The sequence below is a fragment of the Gymnodraco acuticeps genome, unplaced genomic scaffold, assembly GCF_902827175.1.
Source record: "Gymnodraco acuticeps unplaced genomic scaffold, fGymAcu1.1, whole genome shotgun sequence".
In the NCBI taxonomy this organism is placed as follows: Eukaryota; Metazoa; Chordata; class Actinopteri; order Perciformes; family Bathydraconidae; genus Gymnodraco; species Gymnodraco acuticeps.
In genome coordinates, this window is record NW_022992357.1 from 540,149 (window position 1) to 560,452 (window position 20,304).

General features: G+C 43.2%; 1 protein-coding gene across 1 annotated transcript; it reads right to left on the reverse strand.

Annotated features, from left to right (window-relative positions):
* Window positions 1-626: 626 nt before the first annotated feature.
* On the reverse strand, window positions 627-18,184 carry foxn2a (forkhead box N2a). The gene is made up of 6 exons (XM_034209658.1): window positions 18,017-18,184; window positions 8,375-8,946; window positions 6,060-6,184; window positions 5,886-5,935; window positions 5,202-5,270; window positions 627-4,158 (listed from the first exon to the last, which is right to left on the reverse strand). Exons 2-6 carry the CDS (start codon window positions 8,930-8,932, stop codon window positions 3,734-3,736), a joined length of 1,227 nt encoding a protein of 408 aa, XP_034065549.1. The 5' UTR covers window positions 8,933-8,946; window positions 18,017-18,184; the 3' UTR covers window positions 627-3,733.
* Between the last annotated feature and the right edge of the window lie 2,120 nt (window positions 18,185-20,304).

The window sequence follows — 20,304 nt, forward strand, 5'->3', positions numbered from 1 at the left end:
CAGTAGGGAGAAGCCCCCCTCTTCCAGTCGACACACAGGACTCTATTGAACAATAGAGTGTGCCAATGGGCCTGAGGCTAGTCAGACAAGCCCCTGTTCAGGGTCACACTGTGTTCATCCCACAGTCCTCCATGACTAATTAACTTACAGCGCAGAGTGTCGTTAGGACATCTGATCATGCATCCATCACTGGCACAGCCCTGGAATTCACATTATTGTGAGATGCATTTCTGGCGGTCTGCCACGATTGAGCATTTCAAAACAAAAAGAGAAAAGTGTGGAGCCGCCACACGTAGTGCTGAGCACAGCTTCTGAAGTCAAAACAGCTCTGAACGGCTGCTCTTGGTGGGAAATATTTGCCGGCTGTAACATGGTTATGTGAAAACTGAGACACCAGCCACACTGAGAGGTAGCGATTCTAAAGAATAGACTATTATTAGCAAGCATTTTGATCTTGTGGCCTTCACAGCAGGTGGCAATGTTGATCAAACGTTTAAAACTGTAGGCTTCTAATGTAAAGTGATGGCCTTCTTGTGTTGTGGAGGAGAGTTTGGAGGGTAAAAGAAATGTGTCAAGTCTTATTTGAGGTGATGAAATGCTGCTCAATAAAACAATGCTCACAGTGGTAACAAGAACAGGTTTTTATTAATATTTTTGTAATACCATATATAATGCAATTGCATATCTTTGGCGAAAATAAATCTTATAAACATTTTATCAACAGAGGTTAGCATACAAAAACCAAAATGTGTGTCAGTCCAATAGACATGGCAGGCAACTGACACAAACTGATACTGAGTTGGCAGCTTTGTTAACAAAATGTTCATCATACCCTCGGGAACTGCAACAGAAATTTTTAGATTCACATAATCAATATTTAATTTAATTAACAGCTCTCAAGCAATTGGATTTTTAGTTGGCGGATTTAAAGCCCAAAATGTTTCCATATGTCAAATTAAGACCAACATAACGTTTCTTTTGCAAGTGCTACAGAAAGAATGAGTGAACTTTTCCTCTACAAGTCGCTCCATCATTTCTCTGCAGTTGTCACTATACTTAAACGTAAGTCTGAAACTGCAAAGCAGCAGCCTGGGGACTGAGTGAGTCTGATCCAATGATATTCTAAACATTTCAACATCCCATAACAATACCTGGAAGCATGAGTTATGAGTGGCAGCCAGATTCTAATCCGAGATGAAAACGAGAGCTAATGCATCTTCAATTTGTGACTACTTATATATCAATATATAAACATGAGACAAATGTAGAAAGAATGCAATCATCTTCAAAGAACTTAAACAGTACATGGGGGAATGTGTCCATTTTGAATTGTATACCCCGGCTGTACATCCATTTTGGCAACAAAAGGTTTCAGGATCAATGTTAATAAACTATCCAGCCTAACAAAAAGCAAAACAAAACATCAAGAAAACCTGGCAGTCATGGTTAAATCGAAGAAAAGAAAAGAAACACCCGCTCTAAAGACAATAGACATCGGCAAAATACTTAATCACTATAACATAGTGATAGAAAAAAAGTGTATTGCTGTAAAATAAAACAAGGAGAAATAAAATACTTATTAAGGAGGAAAAATAAATGTGCCTAGTCACTTGTTTCAAACGACCAGTGTTTGATAGAGTATGCATTCAATAATCCCATAAATTAACGTCATAAATAAGGTTATGATTAATGAACAATCATTTGTTCTTTTTTCACAGCTAACAAGACCAGTGTATGCAAGTTTTACTTCTGAGAACCGTTGCTTACTCTGCAAAGAACAGTTCCCACTCTAAAGCGACAAAAATAAACCAAAAGATTGGTCAAGTCCCTGTACTGACCAGAGTCCTCTCCCACTTCCTGTTCGGATGATTCAGAAAACGAGGGCATTGTGTTACTCCTAATCATAACTACAGCGTGGCAGCAGTGGAACATAGTGACCATGGCCTTCTGCAATTTGACATTAGTGGCACAAGAAAGTGTTTGGCACCGACCATGCATACTATATCAAGAGTTCCTGTGACGATGAGATCTAGGACTGTGTGAGGAAATAATAAAATGTTAGTTTAGTTGCCCTTGTGAGCTTCCATGCTACCTTGTATTGTACGCAGCCTTTTTTTAAAGCTCTAATGAGAATGTTGGCCTTTACACAAGCAACTTCCCCTCAGTGAACTGCATGCAATCAACTGACAATAAACACTCCATTTCAAAGCTAGAGAAGAGAGCGTGCACTTCCTTATTTTGTTCTAGGAGGAAGAGCCAGGGCCAGACAGAACTGAGGGCACAACTTGAGAGCAGCACAGGTCTTCAACATCTCGCCTGCGAGCGACCGCACACACAACGTCCAGTTCTCTGTGGCTGCAACTGTCCCCTTCTCCACAGAACACCCCCCCCCCCCCTCAAGTTGTGAATTAACTTGGCATCAAGAGCAGCCAACAGATTAGCTGTATAATTGTTATTTTCAAAAGTACATGGTTCAAAAAAAGTAAGGAAAAGGCAGGGAGGTTTAATCTAAAAGCAAACCCAAATAATAAAGCTGTATTCATTTACTGTCTGCTCCAGTTACCAGCTCTGCATTCAAAACGGACCAGAAGCAAGCAGAGTGCCAAGCAGCCCTACGATACAGCAGTAGCAAGGAGATCTGTCTTTACAGAGATTTCTGTCGTGATCATCATCTCAGAATTAGGCTGAAGTCGACATGCACTATGATGAACACACACACACAAATGAATCTATGGAGGATAACCTATGAACACACAGTGAACATCTGGCAACATGTGGCAGGTGTTCACTTTGCATAGGCCGTCACCAAAGTTGTGAGTATATGTGTCTGCACAAAATGTCAAAAACACACTGATGAACGAAAGTAGATTGACAGGATGAGCGGTGGATTTGTGAGGAAAAAAAACATTTGTATAGCACTGTAATGGCCGCACAAAACTGAGCGAAGTAGTATAGCTAACTTTGCAACAAAATTTGGCAGTGGCAGAGTAATACTATTTCCACATCTTGCTTATCCTGAAATAGAGCTAGAGCTCGTGTGTAATAAGTTTATCGCATAACAAGATTATAGTACTACTCCATTCATTCTCTTAATTGTAAAGTTTAACTAGCATACTCAACTCGGAAAAAATGCCACCATGAAATTAAGTCATTAAAGTTAAGGTTGTGGATTAATTATTGCATCTCTCTTACAAGAGGATTCCTTTCAAAAAACAGTGGCATTTTTTTTTTCTTTAGCACAAAAAGGAGAAGCTGATAACACCAGGAGGTTAGGTTTTGTCTGTTACAAACATGCACTCATTCGCTTCATAAATAGATTCACTTGGAAGAGGATACAGGTTTGAGGAGGAAGCATGCAAACGCTTTGAGTTATAAAACCTTCAGCTTTTCTCACTTTGTCATTCCGAGACAAAGTCTTGAATCACAATCTTCTAATCCAACAGAAGCAGGCAGGACATTTTGGATAGGTTTCTTGATGGTTCTCCACAGCCCGAATACCAACCCCAGCGGTCACCCCCCGAGTTACAAAAGTCTCTATATGGCTTTGTTCTCCTGTGTGAACGATACTATTGCCATTTGTTTTGTTGGACAGGGATATTCCCGAACAAAAAGAAAGGCTCAAAATGGCCAATGAACGATCAGATAAGGAGAAGGAGGCACACGATCAGGGGTCAGAGATTAGGGTTCACAGGGTCCGGAGTCTGATGCCGGGGGGGGGGGGCAAAAATAATCTTCATTTCCTGTTAAGTTTTGTGCTCTTGACAGTGCGCTTGGATCCCTCCGCACAGCTGCGTATACCCGCGAGGTGCAGCAAGGAGCCGGCGGCCTCCTTCAGCTCCTCGTCCAGCTCCGGCTTCACCTCGCGCCGCGCCCTCTTCCCGACGGGCCACTTGATGGCCGGCGGACGTCTCGAGGTTTGGTGGACGCCCCTCTCGTCCCAGACGTCGGAGTCCTCGTCGCTGTGGAAGCCCTCGCTGCCTGCGCGGTGCGACTGTCTGCGGTCGCAGCCTCCTTCGTCCAGGGAGGAGAGAGACGAGGAGGAGGAGCGGGAGGAGCAGCGCTGCAGGGCCACGCTGCTGTAGTTGTGGTCCTGCTTTGGGTCACTGCTCACCAGGACCGAGTCGGGCCGGGACAGGTCCAGGGGGCCGTCAGAATTGCCTGAGGAGAGCAGAAGATGGATCGAGTGTTATGTATGCACTCACATGCAAAAGGGATATTTTTACAGGCTTGATACAGTGTGAGAAACGCTCTAAATATTGCATGTAAAACTAATTGCGCAGACTCTAAGCTACGTGTCTCGATTGAGTTGGCTTAGAAAGCATGCGACTGATGATCAGTACATCCTAATGTAACTTTACAGTAAACCCGTTTTTGGTTTTTTTAAAAGAAGAAGAAGAGTGAACCACATACTTTAACTTTAGCACACCTTGTTTACAAGTAGAAAAGCAGAAGTGAGACGTGGGAAAGCCACTGATGGGGAAAGTACAGATATTAGCTAAACCCAATTATACTAAAATGATCCTTATCTAATATACAATTAAGCTGCGACGAATATTAATTGAATAACCAACTAATTTAATCAACCAGCCACTAATTTGATCATCAAATAATCAGCTTATTAAATGTAATGTTTTCTGGTGTCTTTACTTATCAGTAAATCACTAGGTTAATTGCAAAAATAATTAACAGATAAATTGACAATGAAAATAATGGTTAGTCGCAGGCCTCAATGTATTATCTGAGTGACAACAGCAAGTAAGTTTGATAAAAACAAATAAAACAGAACTTATAACACAATACACATTTGACTAAAAACTGCCTAAAGTTAGTGCGATACTTGCATTATTTCTTCTTCTTTTGAATCAATAATTTATTAAAAAAGGTATAGTTCATAATTTTAGGAAATACCCGCATTAAAGATTCTGGTAGATGGATTTTGTCGTCTTTGGAACGAGCCGGGTCAACCATTTCCCCCAATTCCAGACTTTGTGCTAAGCTAAGCTAACCGGCTGATGGCTGAAGTTTTTCAGTATTAACCTTGAACCATTTCTTGCACATTGTCTTAAGAACATATACACATCACAAGTTAAAGCACACAAAATAAAAGAAGACGTAAGCAATGACAGGGTGGTATGTCGGGGGGTAGAAGACAAAGAGTTTGAAGAGTTGGTGAAAGTATGGTAGCTTGTGGATTCTCTTACATGGGTCAACGTGGTGCCCGGGGGCAGAGTTTAAGAGCATCATGGCAGTGGCAGCATCAATGTCAGATTCTGGAAGAGGAGAGAACATGCATGGTGGTCAGTCCTGAGGTGTGAAAGCATGGCAGCATGGCATCTCTGCTAGGACTGGCAGGCTGGCTCAATAGTTCTAGACTAAAGTCGTAGTGACCCAATAACCTGTACTGAATGGATTGGATAAGCAGAAGGTTCAGAGGAACAAACCAGAGGATGAATTGAAGCCACTGATATCGCATCCAATCTTTTCAGACCTGACAAAGCGTCTAAAAGCCTCGTAGCTCACTTCTGGGGGTCTAAATTATTAATGATTACAGTGAGACTAAGTGCACCAACCGAACCTCTGCCTGTCGTCAAGGTTACAAATCCAAGAGGCAGAGGGGAGGGGGAGAGAGGAGACTGATACACTGACTGGGAGCTCTCAATATTAAGCTCTACATGAGGCATCAATGACTCGAAAGCAACAAATCAAACCAAGAGTTGAGGATACAAGCACAGTGATGCTGAATGTTCTGGGGCTGAAATGTGAACAGGCAACATAATCAAAATACTGCACAAACACAAGCTAAAACAAACTGAACTGGTTTGTACAAATCTGCGTTTGATGCAAATATCAACACTTAAAAATAGGTTTGTGTGCGTCCGTCTCACCTTTGAATGAGCAGCCTTGTAGAAAGAGATGGCGAGGGGGTGAGGAGGCACTACAAATAAGAGTTTCAAAGGAAATGTTGAGAAATGTAAAGCGTAACACTGATTTCATTGAGACACAGAGCAGTGTCATTCAAACTCATAATCCACACATTCCAGAGAGTGATGAAAGTTTACCTGGGTGGGGAGGCGGGTGGTGTGCAGAAGGCATGTGCGGCGGGGAAGTGCTGCTTCTTAAGGGCTTGGATCAGGTTGGGGCGGTACTCGGGGTCAACACACCAGAGAGAACCTTTCCCATTGGCCTGTAAAACAAAGCAGGGACAGTCAATCTTCTAACCCAGGTTACAAAGTAAGAAAAGTGTAGCGAAAAACTGCGAGACGAATTTGTATTTACTGTAAATCTAGATGTTCCTTTGTGGAAACGAGTAGTCCAGATACCTGAACAGTACACAGCTATGTGGCAGAACAGCCATAGCTTTGTCTAGAATTCATGATTCGTCTCTGGTTAGATTTAAACAAAAAGGCACGCTGTTGAGTTTTCTTGTAAACAAACAAAAGTTTATTTATACAGTATCTCTCACCAAAACAATGTGTATCTTTGAACAAACATGTATTTCCTTCCCCTTATTCTTAACTTGCAAAACAATAACGTTTCCCCTTAAGAGAGTAATGCTCACTACTTTGCACCGTATCACTATTAATCCGTAGAAATGAGATTTGAGCGAATTTAGATCGTGGAAAACCTATTTGTATCCATCAACAAGATGTGGAGTATGTTTTGTCGACATGCTCACATTCACAACATTCCAGAAGATTCTCAGGTGCTACTGTAGACAGCATTGAAAGCAGCATAATGAGGTGTCAGATTTCATTTCAAATGCACTGATAAACAGCTAAAGGGTTACTGAAAGGGTTCTTATAGGAGCGCTACGTCATAAATAAAGTTGTAAAAGCCAAAGTATAACTAGGGATTCCTTAACAGCCTGAACAAAGGGAGGAAATACCCGCTGTGTGTGAGGAATGACTGAGCGATGTGTGCGGGAGTGTGTTAACTGTCACTTTATCTGATGGCCCAGTCTGGGAGGAGAATAGAGCGAGGGAGGGAGGAGAATAACCTTGACTCAGATTACCAACCAGCCCTGATGCAGGAAGAAGGAAATGTCTCCATGGCAACGGAAACCACCAGCCAGTGTCATGTGAAACTGGTCTCTCAGCAGACGAACGGCTCACGCTGTGCACCTGCATGCTGAGCCGCCTGCGCCTCACCGTGTTGCTGCTCGCTGAGCGCTAACCACCATCGCCTCCCGCGGTGGGAAAATATGAAGTCTTAGCCAGGCACCGCCTCGGCACCGCGGGCTCTACCGGACACAAGTCTGAACTCATACTGGAGCTCAATATGGCCGCTGTCGTGTCGCTCCCTGTATCTGTGCAGTCACATGCAAACAAGGTTGCGTCTAAAAAAGCCTGGCTATGGTCTTGGAAACCTTCCCGTCGCTAAAACAAATGCAAACTAGAGTAAAGGTTAAGTAAAGAGCTTGAGCAACATTTGCATGAATATGTGACGACAGCTTTGGTGCTGTTTGCTTATGTTACCAAGCCACTTCAATTCCTTCTGATCAAACTACACTCCAGCAGCACTGATGGAGCAGATTAACAGACCTTGTGATTTTTTTAGCCCCTAATAAAAAAATAACACCCAAAATGTACTTTACGAGCTTTCATTTGTAGTGTTGCTTATCTTGTATTATTCAGAAGTACATAATATATGCAACTATTAGGGACTTTAAAGTGTGTATAATGTTTTCAAAGAGCAGCTACCTCTGTCCCTCACCACATTTTTCAACTCAAGGTTTGTTAACCTACATGATAATCGCAACCATGTTAATGTACATTTCACAGCTAATGTTTCACTCGTCTCACATGCTGTTCACTGCAGGATAGGCAGGATGTGTTTTTCCTTTTGTCACAGGCATGTGAGAAGGTTCACTTTTTCCCCTTTCTACACGGGAACACAAATGAGCACGAGTGATATGTTACTCTGCCAGGACCAAGCTGACAGATTCTTCTTACAAACTCATCTCTCGCTGCAGGTCACGTGTGCTTCCTTGTCGCAGAGAGATATTGAGGTTTCTTACTGTGGGAAGCCTCTCTCTGGAAGATAAAGTCCTATCGTGGCGTGCTGTGTTTGCATTTCCTCAGGAGGACTCGAGGAGTACTGTATATACGACCTTGACTATATTCCAGCGTTATCGCGGAAGACTCAGAGGTCCCTTTGGCTGAGTTACAGTCCTGGACACTCACATGCTGCAGCTTCACACTGAAATGCACTGTTTACCCACAGAACCTTGTTCAGCAAAGTGGACACATTTTGGCATTCAGACATTTCAATATTACATCATCAAACACTGCTTTGAGGGGGCTAATTTGATCAGTTTTCTAAGTGGAAATCTGCGTGAAGTGCATGAAAGTTAGCAGACAGGGCAATGACCTACCTTTCCCAAACTCCTCTCGACCTTGCGGAAGCATTTGTTCAGGGACAAGTTGTGACGAACTGAGTTCTTCCAGCCAGTGGGAGCGTTGGAGAAATAAGGGAAGTGCTCGAGAATCCATCCGTAGATTTCTTTAACTGGTAAAGATTTGCTGGGAGACTGCTCGATGGCCATGTAGATGAGGAGAGAAAACGAGAACGGGGGCTTGGACTTCAACGAGTCTCGCTCCCTGCCTCTGCCGTGTGACGAAGACGAGGAGGAAGACGAGGGCCCCTGGTTGGGCCCGTAGTCTCCCTCTATGTCAAAGAGGGGACTGCCGCTGGGCTGAGCTTCCGGCCCCCCCAGAGCGAAGTTCTGCAGCAGGTTCTCGTGCAGCCAGTTGAGGTTGGTGAGCTCCTCATCCTCTGTACCTCCAGTTCGATCGACGTTGGTGGCCAGCGGACTGGACGCACACTCCGCCTCGGGCAGTGTTCCCACACCACATACGAGCCCCGTCCGCTCCTCTTGCATACCCGGAATTTCCGTTTTCTTATCTGGTGACATCCCAATGATTGGACCCATTAAATCAAAGAGGTCTGAAAGGAAAGAAGAGGTCGTTAACGTTAAATGTAGATAGAAACCACAGTTTTTGATGGTGAACTGATTTCATAACAAAGTTGGCAGCGTGAAATAACTGAATGTGACACCATGGAATGATGTACTCTTCCAAGCGTTGACCTTGTTTTCCTAAGTCTTCCCTGGGGGCACCCCCCCTGTGGCTGCGCCTGTCTGCCTCTATTTCACGTCCTGGCCCTCTCCTCGTCCCTCTCCTCCACGCCTGGCGAGGACCGAGAGGCTCTCAGCACCCCCTCCTCTTGACTCCAGCCGAGGACCTTCGAGGAGGTGCTCTCAAGCAACTCCAGCGACTTAAGGCTCCACTACTCGACGCCCACCTCGTAGCGGACAGGAGCCAGCTGCTAGTTATGTGTAAATGAGCATGAAAGCATCCAGCGACTGCAGGAATGAGTGGAAGGCCTCCATCTTACAGAGTGGATTGCTCTTATAGGCTGATCTGCATTCAGTCAGGATCAAGCCTCAATTTGTCACATGCCAGATGAAGTAGTGTAAAGAGGCTACAAGCCCGGGAGTTGATGGACATTTAACAGCACAAGGAAATTCAATATTGCCATAAGCCCTGTATCATTAACCAATTATTTTTTAAACATGGGCTCAGAGAAGGAATTGTTCAGCAATGACACTATCGGAGTGTTCAGTTAAACCCAATATTGAGCTTTGATTTTTATTACAGGCAAATAAAAAGATATGTCAAAGTCTAAGACCACTTAAATAAGTGAATAAGTACTTTTTTTAAAGATAGATTATCATCCAATAAACCTGTTAACCCATTCAATTCAAGCTTTGCTGGTTCATGAGGCCAAGAGCACAAAGAGATCACTCTTTGGCTCATCTCACAACAGGCTTTATGTCCTTGTGTCACCATGACAACCATGCCATCCCTTCAATTAAGAGCAGACATCCCACAAACAAGATGTATGGATACAATAAGGAAATAATAACCCATGCTGGCTGGCTCTGGCACAGACAAGCCATGATCAGCCACCCTGTACAAAAAACTACCGATACACCCGGTGGGTGGACACCAGATCTGGGAGGGGGAGGGAAGGGGAGGGTCTGGGACGGTGGTGAGGTAAAGGCGAACAGAGAGCAGGAGTGGACAGACATTTCTTTTCATTTCAGTGATAAGGTAGGAATTAGGTCAAACTCGAGAGTGTTTGCGCAGTGGGTGAGACACGCACGCGATCAGGAGACCATGAGTGGGAAGGAGGAGGCATTTACTAAAAGACCACTCAATGAGGAGGTAAACATATAGCACAGTGATCATATTTGGGTTCAGAGTTCATTCTAAATTCTAGGGTTGTGATTCATTCAGTCTTTAAAGTATATTTATTTACTTTTCCGTCATAATAGTACATCCTGTCTGCTCTATAGGACTGTCAATCCCCTATTGTATGTCTCTTAATGTGTCACGATTGACATTTCCTTGTGAGCCAAATGTACTTGTGCGATTTTGATCACTAACAAAAAGGATGAAAGTCACAGAGCTTTGCAGTCCTAGGGCAAAGGGACAGAGTGGACAGAGGAAGGGGCAATCCAAGAATGAAATCATTTATACAAGACAGAAAGTGTATAATAAAGACCAAAAGACTGAGAGGAGGGAGTGAGCCAGCTGACACTCAGTGGTGTGAGGAAGGCTATGTAAGTTATCCTCCGTCTAGGATGAATCACAGCTCTCAGCAAAGTGGAGCAATCAGATATGGCAGGCAGCGAGAGAACTGCCCATTTGTGTAAAAAGACAATCTCTGCTCAAGAGACCAAAACACAGAAAGATATCTCTTGACACGACAAGTTGCTACTCTGAAGACATTTACAAATAGAAAAGGGGACAGTGCAGACAGACATTGGAGGGAAATATGATTTATCATTACAAAGATAATTTCATAACTGGGCTATCGGTGTGCCCAGGCCGAATACCCAGTGCTTTTGAAAATCGTGTTTCAAGGCAAGGTAAGAAAGATCTTACAAACTGTTTATATGTTTGTCTTGATGCCAGAGAGAAAGCAAGGATGAGTGCTGATTCTATCTGACAAGGATGGTTGTTCAAGCAAGCCCTACTCTAGAGTGTTCTTTTAGAGTCTATATCACGCAACTGTTACCCAATGCATGCTGACGACAAACATTAAAGGTCACATCAAAAACAAGCCAACACAGGTGTGGCGAAGAGAAGCTTTGACTGCATCATAATTCAATTTAAGGAGTGGTTCAATCGTTTTCTGGAGTCAACTGTAAACACTTTACGCAGTTTTGCCTTTCGTCTTCAAACGGCCACGAGCCTGTGAACATCATGACGGAGAAGCCACCGCCTGGGTTGAGCGTCAGGTCGCTGATTCGCCTTAAAGCACCAGAGAGCTTCACCTCCGTCTATCCTCGCAGCCATGACTTCTCAGCTGGGCCCTTGGGTGCCAGAGAGCGCTCATCTTCTTTTGAGTGTCTCCTCCAGAATATTAACAGAGGCCGGGTGGCGAGTGAGAAAGCTGCCTTGCATCCAGCCGTACAGGAAGTGTTCCAGTGTGACTGCAGCTGGTCAATTACCACCGCTGTTGCCATGATCGCAGTTATCATTGCTCTTATGAAAAAGGCATCAAAGGGAGGCGGCTGGGAATGCGCTGAATAATGGGACACTAGTGTGGAGAGCGGAGCTAATAAGCCGGGCCGGCCTGTTGACTGCAGAATCCTTGAAAATACACCAAAGCTGCAACGCTGCTGACCTGGTGGCTCATCTGCAAGTTAAAATAGCCTCATCATATTCATGTGCAAACAGGCAGGCTCCAACAGCAGGTGCCAAGGCACATTCCCCCCCCCCTTTCAAACTGCTCTTTTATCCTGTTAAGCACTTAGCCTATTCAAAAATACACAAAGACATATGGAGATAGCTGTAAGTGGCAAATCAAGCCGCTGGTGTGTCAAATATGAACAGGGAATGTAAGGGAGATGATAGCGGCGTCCAAATGAAGAGGTACTAGTTTGAGATGTTTTCCGGGAGCGAATCTCAGGACTCAGTTGCCACGGCAGCCAATGTTGTAAGGGAAGCAATTGTGCACATGTCTGTGCATGAAGAGAGAGCTAATGTGGGGAGATCAATACAGGCGGAAAATGCTGAGGCCAGCAGTCTGCCGCTGCTCAACACAAACCTGTCTGACAAAGAGCAGTGGGAAGGGCCACAGCCAACCTGGATGTCATGGCACTACTGACTATGAGCCATTAGGACATACTTTACCCCCGTTTCCATCAATCAAGAAGCCCATTTTTTACAACGTATTACTTTATTGTAAATAACAAAACTACACAGCTAGTGTACGGTCGTGAGTTCATGCACCAACGTAATCACGCCACACACACCCTCTTAACAAAAACAGTTGACACAAACCAGTTACACCTCTATGGTAGATACACAAAGGTGTGTCGCAACGCCCCATGGCAAGGGTTGTTATTTGAAACTGATATTTAGGTGACTGACTACCCAGTCTGGCTGGAGCTCTGAAAATGTGAATGAGACAAAGGGGGGGGGTGAGCTAGAGCTGGAGAGAGAGACACACAGAGAGAGAGAAGCTGTTCGAGAGTGGTAGTCTTTTTTTAAAGGGAGGGTCAAATGATGCAATAACAAATAAAGCATTCGTTAATGTGAAGGCTAATCAGGCTACTGCTAAAGCACGTCTAAATGATACATTCCCAAATCAAACTACTCAATGGATTAAAAAGGATCTACTCGGTGCCTGAAGGTGAAGGCTAATGAAAAAGCTTGCACAAAGCATTACAATTGGCCCCACACTCAGCCCATACAAAGGAGCAGTTGTTTTTGCTCCAGTCATGTTTGAGAAGTGCTCAGTATTCACCTCACAGTTTCAAAACAGCAGACCGGGAGGGAAGGAAACACCTCCTGCCTGTTGAGGAAGTTCATTTTTTAGAAAACAAATGCAGACTTCACACAGAGACAGTCAGGGCCGCTCTACACCAAAACAGTGGACTCGAGCAGCGAGAGGGAGCTGAAGCAGCAGGGTCTATGAACTCCAGCAGCATGTTGCTTACAGACTGCTGACAAACACCCAAGTCCAACTTAATGTATTGACTGACGCAATCACTTAAAGGTTGGGGGGAAAACAATTGATGGTTATGGTGGTGTTAATCGGAGACAGTGATTTCAGACTCAAACTCACAGGACTGCACTTTGACTGTCAACAGAGGTGAGGCCTTCAAAAGTACACGCCAGCCCCCAGCCAACACTGAAACCTTATCTCTTGGGTCATGTGACTCTAAGTTCAGTGAACAAACACTCACCACCAGTTAGCAGGAGCTAACCTCATACCTTTGAAAGCTAAAGAAGCACTGATGGCCAGTCCATGCTTTAAATCCTTCTAATACGTCATTTAAGGCTTTATTTTATAACGTTTGTACATCTCTGTTGAAGTTTAGTCCTCCCAGGAATGTGCTGTGTGTGAGATTACTTTCCATGTCATTTCCAGTATTGTTTCAAATTCAATTTTGTGTACAAGAAACCCAGAAAGCACTATATGACCAAAAGTACAAACATATTTGTGAATCATATCAAACTAATGGAATCCTTCAAATGTCAAATACAGTGTGGACACAGGGCTCTCACAAATACCCGTATAGGACAGTATTAGTATTGCTGGAAGCACCTTGCTCCTAAAGAAAGACAATATTTACAGAAGCTTTGGGCGTGAGTGAATCAACTAAAGCGCAAAAGATGAACATGTAGTAAGAAATATAACATGAAGATAAGGAACAAGATTTCTTCAGGCGGCACTGAAGGTTTCTTCAGCTCACATTACAGCTGTAACAACTCTTAGTGCGAGAAAGTTTCAATAAGCAGTGCTTCACCACAACACACAGAGCCTGTAGCAAATCATACGAAACAACCACGGTGTGCATCTATTAAATGTATTTGCCATCAATGATGTAAAATGTATAAAAGTTAAATGTTCAAATTACTTATTTAAACCAACTCACCATGGTGATCTGATGACAATGTTAAGACTTAAAGAAACCAAAGCTCTAGACATGCTCTAGTAAATTGTAGCGCTCGCCTTTTCATAGATTGAGCTGTTTCAAGTGGAGAACCCAGTGTGTGTCAAACAAAAAAAACGGTATGAAGCTTCACATTTATTTTTAAATGTGACTTTGGCCAAACACCGAACCAGCTTTTTACCAGGGCTTCATGGTACTGTATTCTCTTGGTTGGCATTGGTTACAATATTTTGGTAAAGCAAGAAATACATTGCTCATTCAGCTCCTCGAAGATCCTAATAAATAGCACACAAGCTGTTTGGCCTGTGTTGTTGTGATATTCCCATCAATTAAATAAATCCCATTCATTCAGCCAGGGGTGATGAGACAAAGAGCCATTGGGACACATGACACAGCCTTGCTTGCTTCTTCCTTTCTCTCAATCAAGGCAACGTCCACATTAGTGTTGCGTTCAATGACTCTGGCCCTAATGGGTTGTGTCTTGATTCGACCCCGTCACAAATGAGACGGGGGGGTTAGAGGGGGGTGTAGTTCACTATAGAGTCTGTTCATAACCACTGCGACCAATCAAGAGATGTAAAACAATAACTGGAGTAGACTGAGGGGCGCCACAACAGGAATACACACTCTGCCCATTCGCAACTTCTGCAAATACACACACGCAGAGGCAGGCGCGTGGAGGAGAAACTGAGGGAGAAACTCAAAATACTCACACCTCGTCATTTTAGACTTGCAGAACCAGATTGCAACTCGTACTGCTTTTGTTGCCGTCGTGACATTACCGACAATACGTTGACCCCAGTTTGTGAAATAGTAAGCCGTTAAACAGGAAGCATAAGGGATACAAATAGATGTAATTCAGATGTGCCCAGATCTCTTACTTTTGTGAAGCATCAGAACTAATTGTACATGTGTGTTTACATTTGCATTTCAAATTCAGAGTTACCCCCCATGTTTGATGAGCAGAATGTCAGACCTGAGACCACACACTTCTGGGGCTGTCCCTCCTTCAAAAACACACAGGGGGTGTGAGCAGGTGATGAAACACACATGTGAACTTTAATTATTCAAGCCAACCGCCACTAAACTGCATGAAGCTGTAAAGTCCACAAGCCAGACGGGCCAACATCAGCAGTCAAGAGCTGGAGCTCTCCGATTTATGACTGAACTTAGAAAGGTAAATGGCTGTTCAATTTAACAACTGGCCCTAGGAATGGGAGGTTGAGGGAGAACACATTGTTGATCAAAACAAAAGCCTATGCAGACTTGTTGTGGCTGATATATACAAAAACATCCAATGCTTACAATAAAACAGCTAGGTTGTTTTTGTTGAATTCCTTCACAATCTTTTTTAAATCATGTTTTCATTTTGAATGTGTTGAAACACAATATTCACACAACAACATAATTATAGGAATAGAGTTACTTAAAGTGAACAATGACCATCCTTTTTCTGCCAATCATCAAATTATTCAACCTCTACCATTAGAAGGATTTAAAACAGTCGGTAAAATCAAAGTCACAAATGACTGTAATTACAGGGTGTTCACAGAACAGTAGGTTATACAGCGGTGAGCTTTTCTGCTGAGCCAATCCATGAGAAACCTGCTTAGACTGTGTTAAGCAATCCGCTAAGTTTCAGCCGCTGAGGTCCGCTTTGGTAATGAATTTAAAACCACTGGTATACCTACAGAGCACATGGTGGATTTTAGAGGACGCAACCTTTCATTTACTCCTGGGTCAGAGTACACAATTCTGTGATAAGACTGATTACATGGCAACACCACCATTTTGAAGTGCAGATTATTGCTTAGATGAGTGTCACTGATGCAAGCAACAATGCAATATCATTCAAATTCCTTATAAGGTGTTTTGTATATCATATTTACTATGTTGTCATCGCTAAGCAAGACAACAAAGCGCCATTGGACCTCAAATGTACATTAACAATTCACTTCACATAAATGTTATGACGTGGTGGTTTCTTTTGTCATACTGGTTCATTGTTATCAAACATCCTCAGAGGAACATCTTCCTGTTCTGGCATGTGTACAGTACAATGGAGCGAATGATCAGATAAGTGACACCAATGTGTTTACCAAATTGTTAAATAAAGCATGGCATTCATGAAGAGGTTTGAGATCAATTTGATTACAGTATGTCTTCTATTGAATTGGTTTATTCGACATTTGTAACATTGAAGTACCTTATGTTATTGTAAGGTTATTTTTGGAAAAAATGTACATTACGTTAAGAAAGAAAAGTCTAATTCAGGTTTAAGTTTTCATATGTAGCATATGATTTCCAAGTCTTTCAGCCATAGAAAACTGTGAGCAGACCCACTACAAATTAAAAGAACATTCAAATATTCAGGCTCCCATTTCACCTTAAAGAAAGGGACTTCGAACTTTGGAGTAATGCTACATCTTTGGTAACTACAACGTCTTAAAGGAATATTCTAGCAATTTAAATGACCTTATGAAGGTACAATATTAAAGGTATTTCAACTCTACTGACAATACGTTAGATCCCTGTAGTAATTAAAGCCATTTCACTTCAGCAATAGCCACATCCCTGGGTTACGACGAGTCTTATTAATAGAAATGAATGTCAGTAAAGTTAGCAGACCCTCATCTATTCTGGGAGGCAACAGTCCTGACCCTCTAGAGGCTACAAACCTGTACAGGAGTTGATACATGCTGAAACTACAAACAACGGCAAAGACGACAACAGATGGTTTGACCTACAACATGACCATGGAGGAGATTCTGCCAGTAAAATAATGACAGATTGACAACATCTGTTTCCTTTTTGCACGTTTGTCCCTTAAGCTCCTGTTGCCTTTGTCTTCTATTTATCACTAGGGCTTTAATAACTGTCAAGTACGAAGAAAGCTACGTCAGTCTACATTAATGTCACAACCTAACAAAGGGAAATATATTTTCCGAACACCTTTTCCAAATACACAGAAACCTCAGAGCACAAAATGAATTTTAAATGAGGTCCAGTAAATACAACACTGACAGGCAAGAGGAAGAGGGGCCACAAGGGCAGACAACACAGGACACGTTGAATAACATAACATATTTGAAGACCTTTTCAACAACAACATATATCCCTCTGGATTAAACAGAGATATTTTTCCTACAGTCTGACATTGTTTGTAGAGCTGTATCTGGGACAATCTTGTGATAATCCATTACATCATGTGCTTAGCTAGCCAGTGTAGCCTCGCAACCTCTGGTGCAGTCGTAATATACCATGAAATATTCAATTATCAAAATATATTAAGAGAGGATATGAGTCTAAGATAAAAACAATACAAACGTGGTATAGCGCTTTTAACTTTCAAACCCACAACTTGAGAAAATAGGTGAGAACCAAAGATTTTAAATGACAAAGAGTCGAAGCGAGTGAAAAGTGAAGTGCTGTTAGGAAACTAATATGCTTTGTAGCTAATGCTAGGTAGACTGTGGCATTACTCACCACGGACCCAAGACTACACTAACAAGCAGCAGCCAGTAACACAATAAGGAATACAAAGTTACAGGGAATGACGTGGACTATTGCACAACACTATAAAACACACGGGACTCGTTACAAAGTGACTTATCTCTGGTTAGTTACATGTTGTTCAGCTTTAAAAATAGTCGGTATACTAGCTGTAACTGTTAACAACGTTAGCTCAACCAGAACAACCGGTCCGTGAGGCAAAGTAGCGTTAGCAGTAGCTCGATGGGTGAGTGAAGGTACATCTACGGCTAGTGTTAGCATAACATTTTAACTATCTAGAATATTGTTCTAGCTTCATATACCAAACGATACACATGTTTTATCGCTATAAATGAGCCCGGATAGAAGAGAGAAGTAACGTTAACATTAGCTAGCTGGCCACATGCTGTCGCTTGTTCTGCCATGCTGGCTGCTCTAAGCAAAGTCACTTGACCACATTTACTTTTTCGCTTGTTCGAAACACAACCCGTATCCACCCAAACACAACATACCTACAGACAAATTAAAAGAAAAGCAGCAAACACTTACAATCATGCACGGCGTGCCTCGTTGCGGTATGTTTAAAGACACGTCTGTACGCAGTTTATTCAGATGTCTGTCTCACACAATGTCAGAGATCAGATCAGCAGCTGCTTCCTCCATACACGCAGCGCGCAGATCACACAGCGCACGGCAACGCTACCAAACCCCTCGCCGTCGTCAAGGCAACAAGGCCCATTTCAGCCAATCAAAACCCCTCCCCTCCTATCTCCCCTGGCAACTGCCGCAGCGCAGTCGCTCCGCGAACGCGCACGCCATCCTATTTTGCATCGTGCAATGTGCTTTCACTTTTATCACCAGCTGCTTGTAACGTAACGTAGAGGATTTAAATGTGTTGTATCGTGTTTTAAACACGTTTAATGAATGATAAGGCACACAGTGAAGGAGTGATGGGATTTATTATGAATTAAGTGTGTGAGTGATCAAGCCGGAGGGGTCCCACACACAAACACTCCCGCGTTATTTAGGCTACACAAACACCTCGGGGCGGAGAGAAAGGATGTGTCACCACACCCAGCCTCGTGACGATAGTGGACCCTCAACAGGGCCCCTCCCAGAGTAAACGATGATACAAGGAGCTAACGTGACCTGTATATACCATACACAACAGACACATGCTAGGTGATGCCTGAGAATACAGACAAAGAGAAGAATTTAGAAGGAAAAGCAGAGCCTACTTTTTCCCAGTCGCGGCTGAAACTCATTTTCTGTGCTTGTGTAACAAAATGCACAGGCTTTGTCATTCACATGTTTGTAAGAATGGGCTTTTTAGCTAAAAGTGTCCTATGGGAAAACCAGTAGACCGTTTTTTTGTATTTTCCATGCTATCTGTTGAGTGCAGCTTTACTGGCCAACTGACTTCACACCAAACTGTAACTTTCACATTATGGTGATACCGTCCTCATCTCAGCCACCCCATTTCATACGCGTATACATGAGTAGCTCTCTGTGGACTGATCTAATAGCCTCTCTGTTTGCTTTTACTGTGTTTAAACCCCAACAAGGCCATTGCAGTAATGCTGTAAATATTTCTACACTGGTGTTGATGCACACCCTTGTTTTTCCCCTTCTTCAAGCTGGACAAACAGGCTTTTTCAGCAGTGCAATGGCGGCTATTTGTCAGGCTAAATACCTGAGTGTTAGTGTGTAAAGTATTTTCTTGATTTAAGGCTTGGTGCTTATCATTAACAGGCTGCTTCAGTGACTTCCTTATTCGTTTGTTCATAATTCTTTACAAATAGAAACACATAGAATGGTATCAAATGTGGCCATTTTCATTTGTCCAACAAAAAAAGAATGTATAAGATTATCAAACAGAAGTGGCACAGCCCTTGGAAACCACTATATTCATTTATTCATTCATGTTCCTAGCCTTTGCTCAGGTTGCTGTGGCATCATTTCCTTGCACACAGTGCTATTCTTAGGGCCAGCAAGCTGCATAGACTCTGCCCCATTTGTCCTTCCAGTATCACTAGTAGGGATGATGATGTTGCAAAGCTAGCAAATGAGAGAGGTGGGGGGGGGGGGGGGGGGGGGGGGGGGGGTGATCGAGAAGCATTAATCACGCAGGGAAACAGTTGATTGAGGATGCCTTGAAAAGACAGAGCCATTAGTCTGTGTGCCTGCAATGGTGATAATCTGATTGTAAAAGCTGTTAGGCTAAAACAACATGCCCCACTGACCACCATCAGAGAGGTCCGTAATGGTACTGGAGCATTTCCTGTACAATATAGCATGTTGTCTGCCCAGGGATGAGGAACTTTGGTGATGATCATTTGGTGTCAGAATAACAAAAAGTATTTGTAAACTCAACAATGGGAGAGAACAATTACAGTAAACAGTTCACTTTGTATCAAAGGGAGTGAGGTGGAGAATAGTAGGATTATAGACTATGAGAGGAGTTCATGTAAGGCAGTAAAAGTGGTACTGATGAGGGGATGAACAATGAGGAAGCCAGGCTGTGATGGAGAGTATAGTGGCCGAGCATGAATGAGGGTGCAGTGTGTCTTAGCAGCCAGCCTATGGTGGCAGGCATCGCGGTCAGGAGGCCTGCTGCTTTAATGGTCCATAAATCTGTGTGGACTGGCTGGTCTGATGCCGCCCCAGTGAGACCCTCTCATGCGGAAAATGAATCAGACCATTTTTACGGAGCGCAAGTGTGGAAGCTCTCACCCTCCCCTCGCTGCCAGCCAGCCGATAAGAGCTGCTGCACACACACGGCACTCCATTTCAGCAGGTCTGGAGCTCATAAAACTCTCTATTAGTGACAACCCCTG

What these genes read in the sequence shown, in the direction of transcription:
- foxn2a (XM_034209658.1), bottom strand. Translation starts at nt 8,932, where the DNA reads ATGGGTCCAATCATTGGGATGTCACCAGATAAGAAAACGGAAATTCCG. An exon ending in CCACCCGCCTCCCCACCCAG is followed by an intron (nt 5,936 to 6,059) that starts GTAAACTTTCAT and finishes TCTTATTTGTAG; the next exon opens with TGCCTCCTCACCCCCTCGCC. An exon ending in CGGGCACCACGTTGACCCAT is followed by an intron (nt 4,159 to 5,201) that starts GTAAGAGAATCC and finishes TGCTCTCCTCAG; the next exon opens with GCAATTCTGACGGCCCCCTG.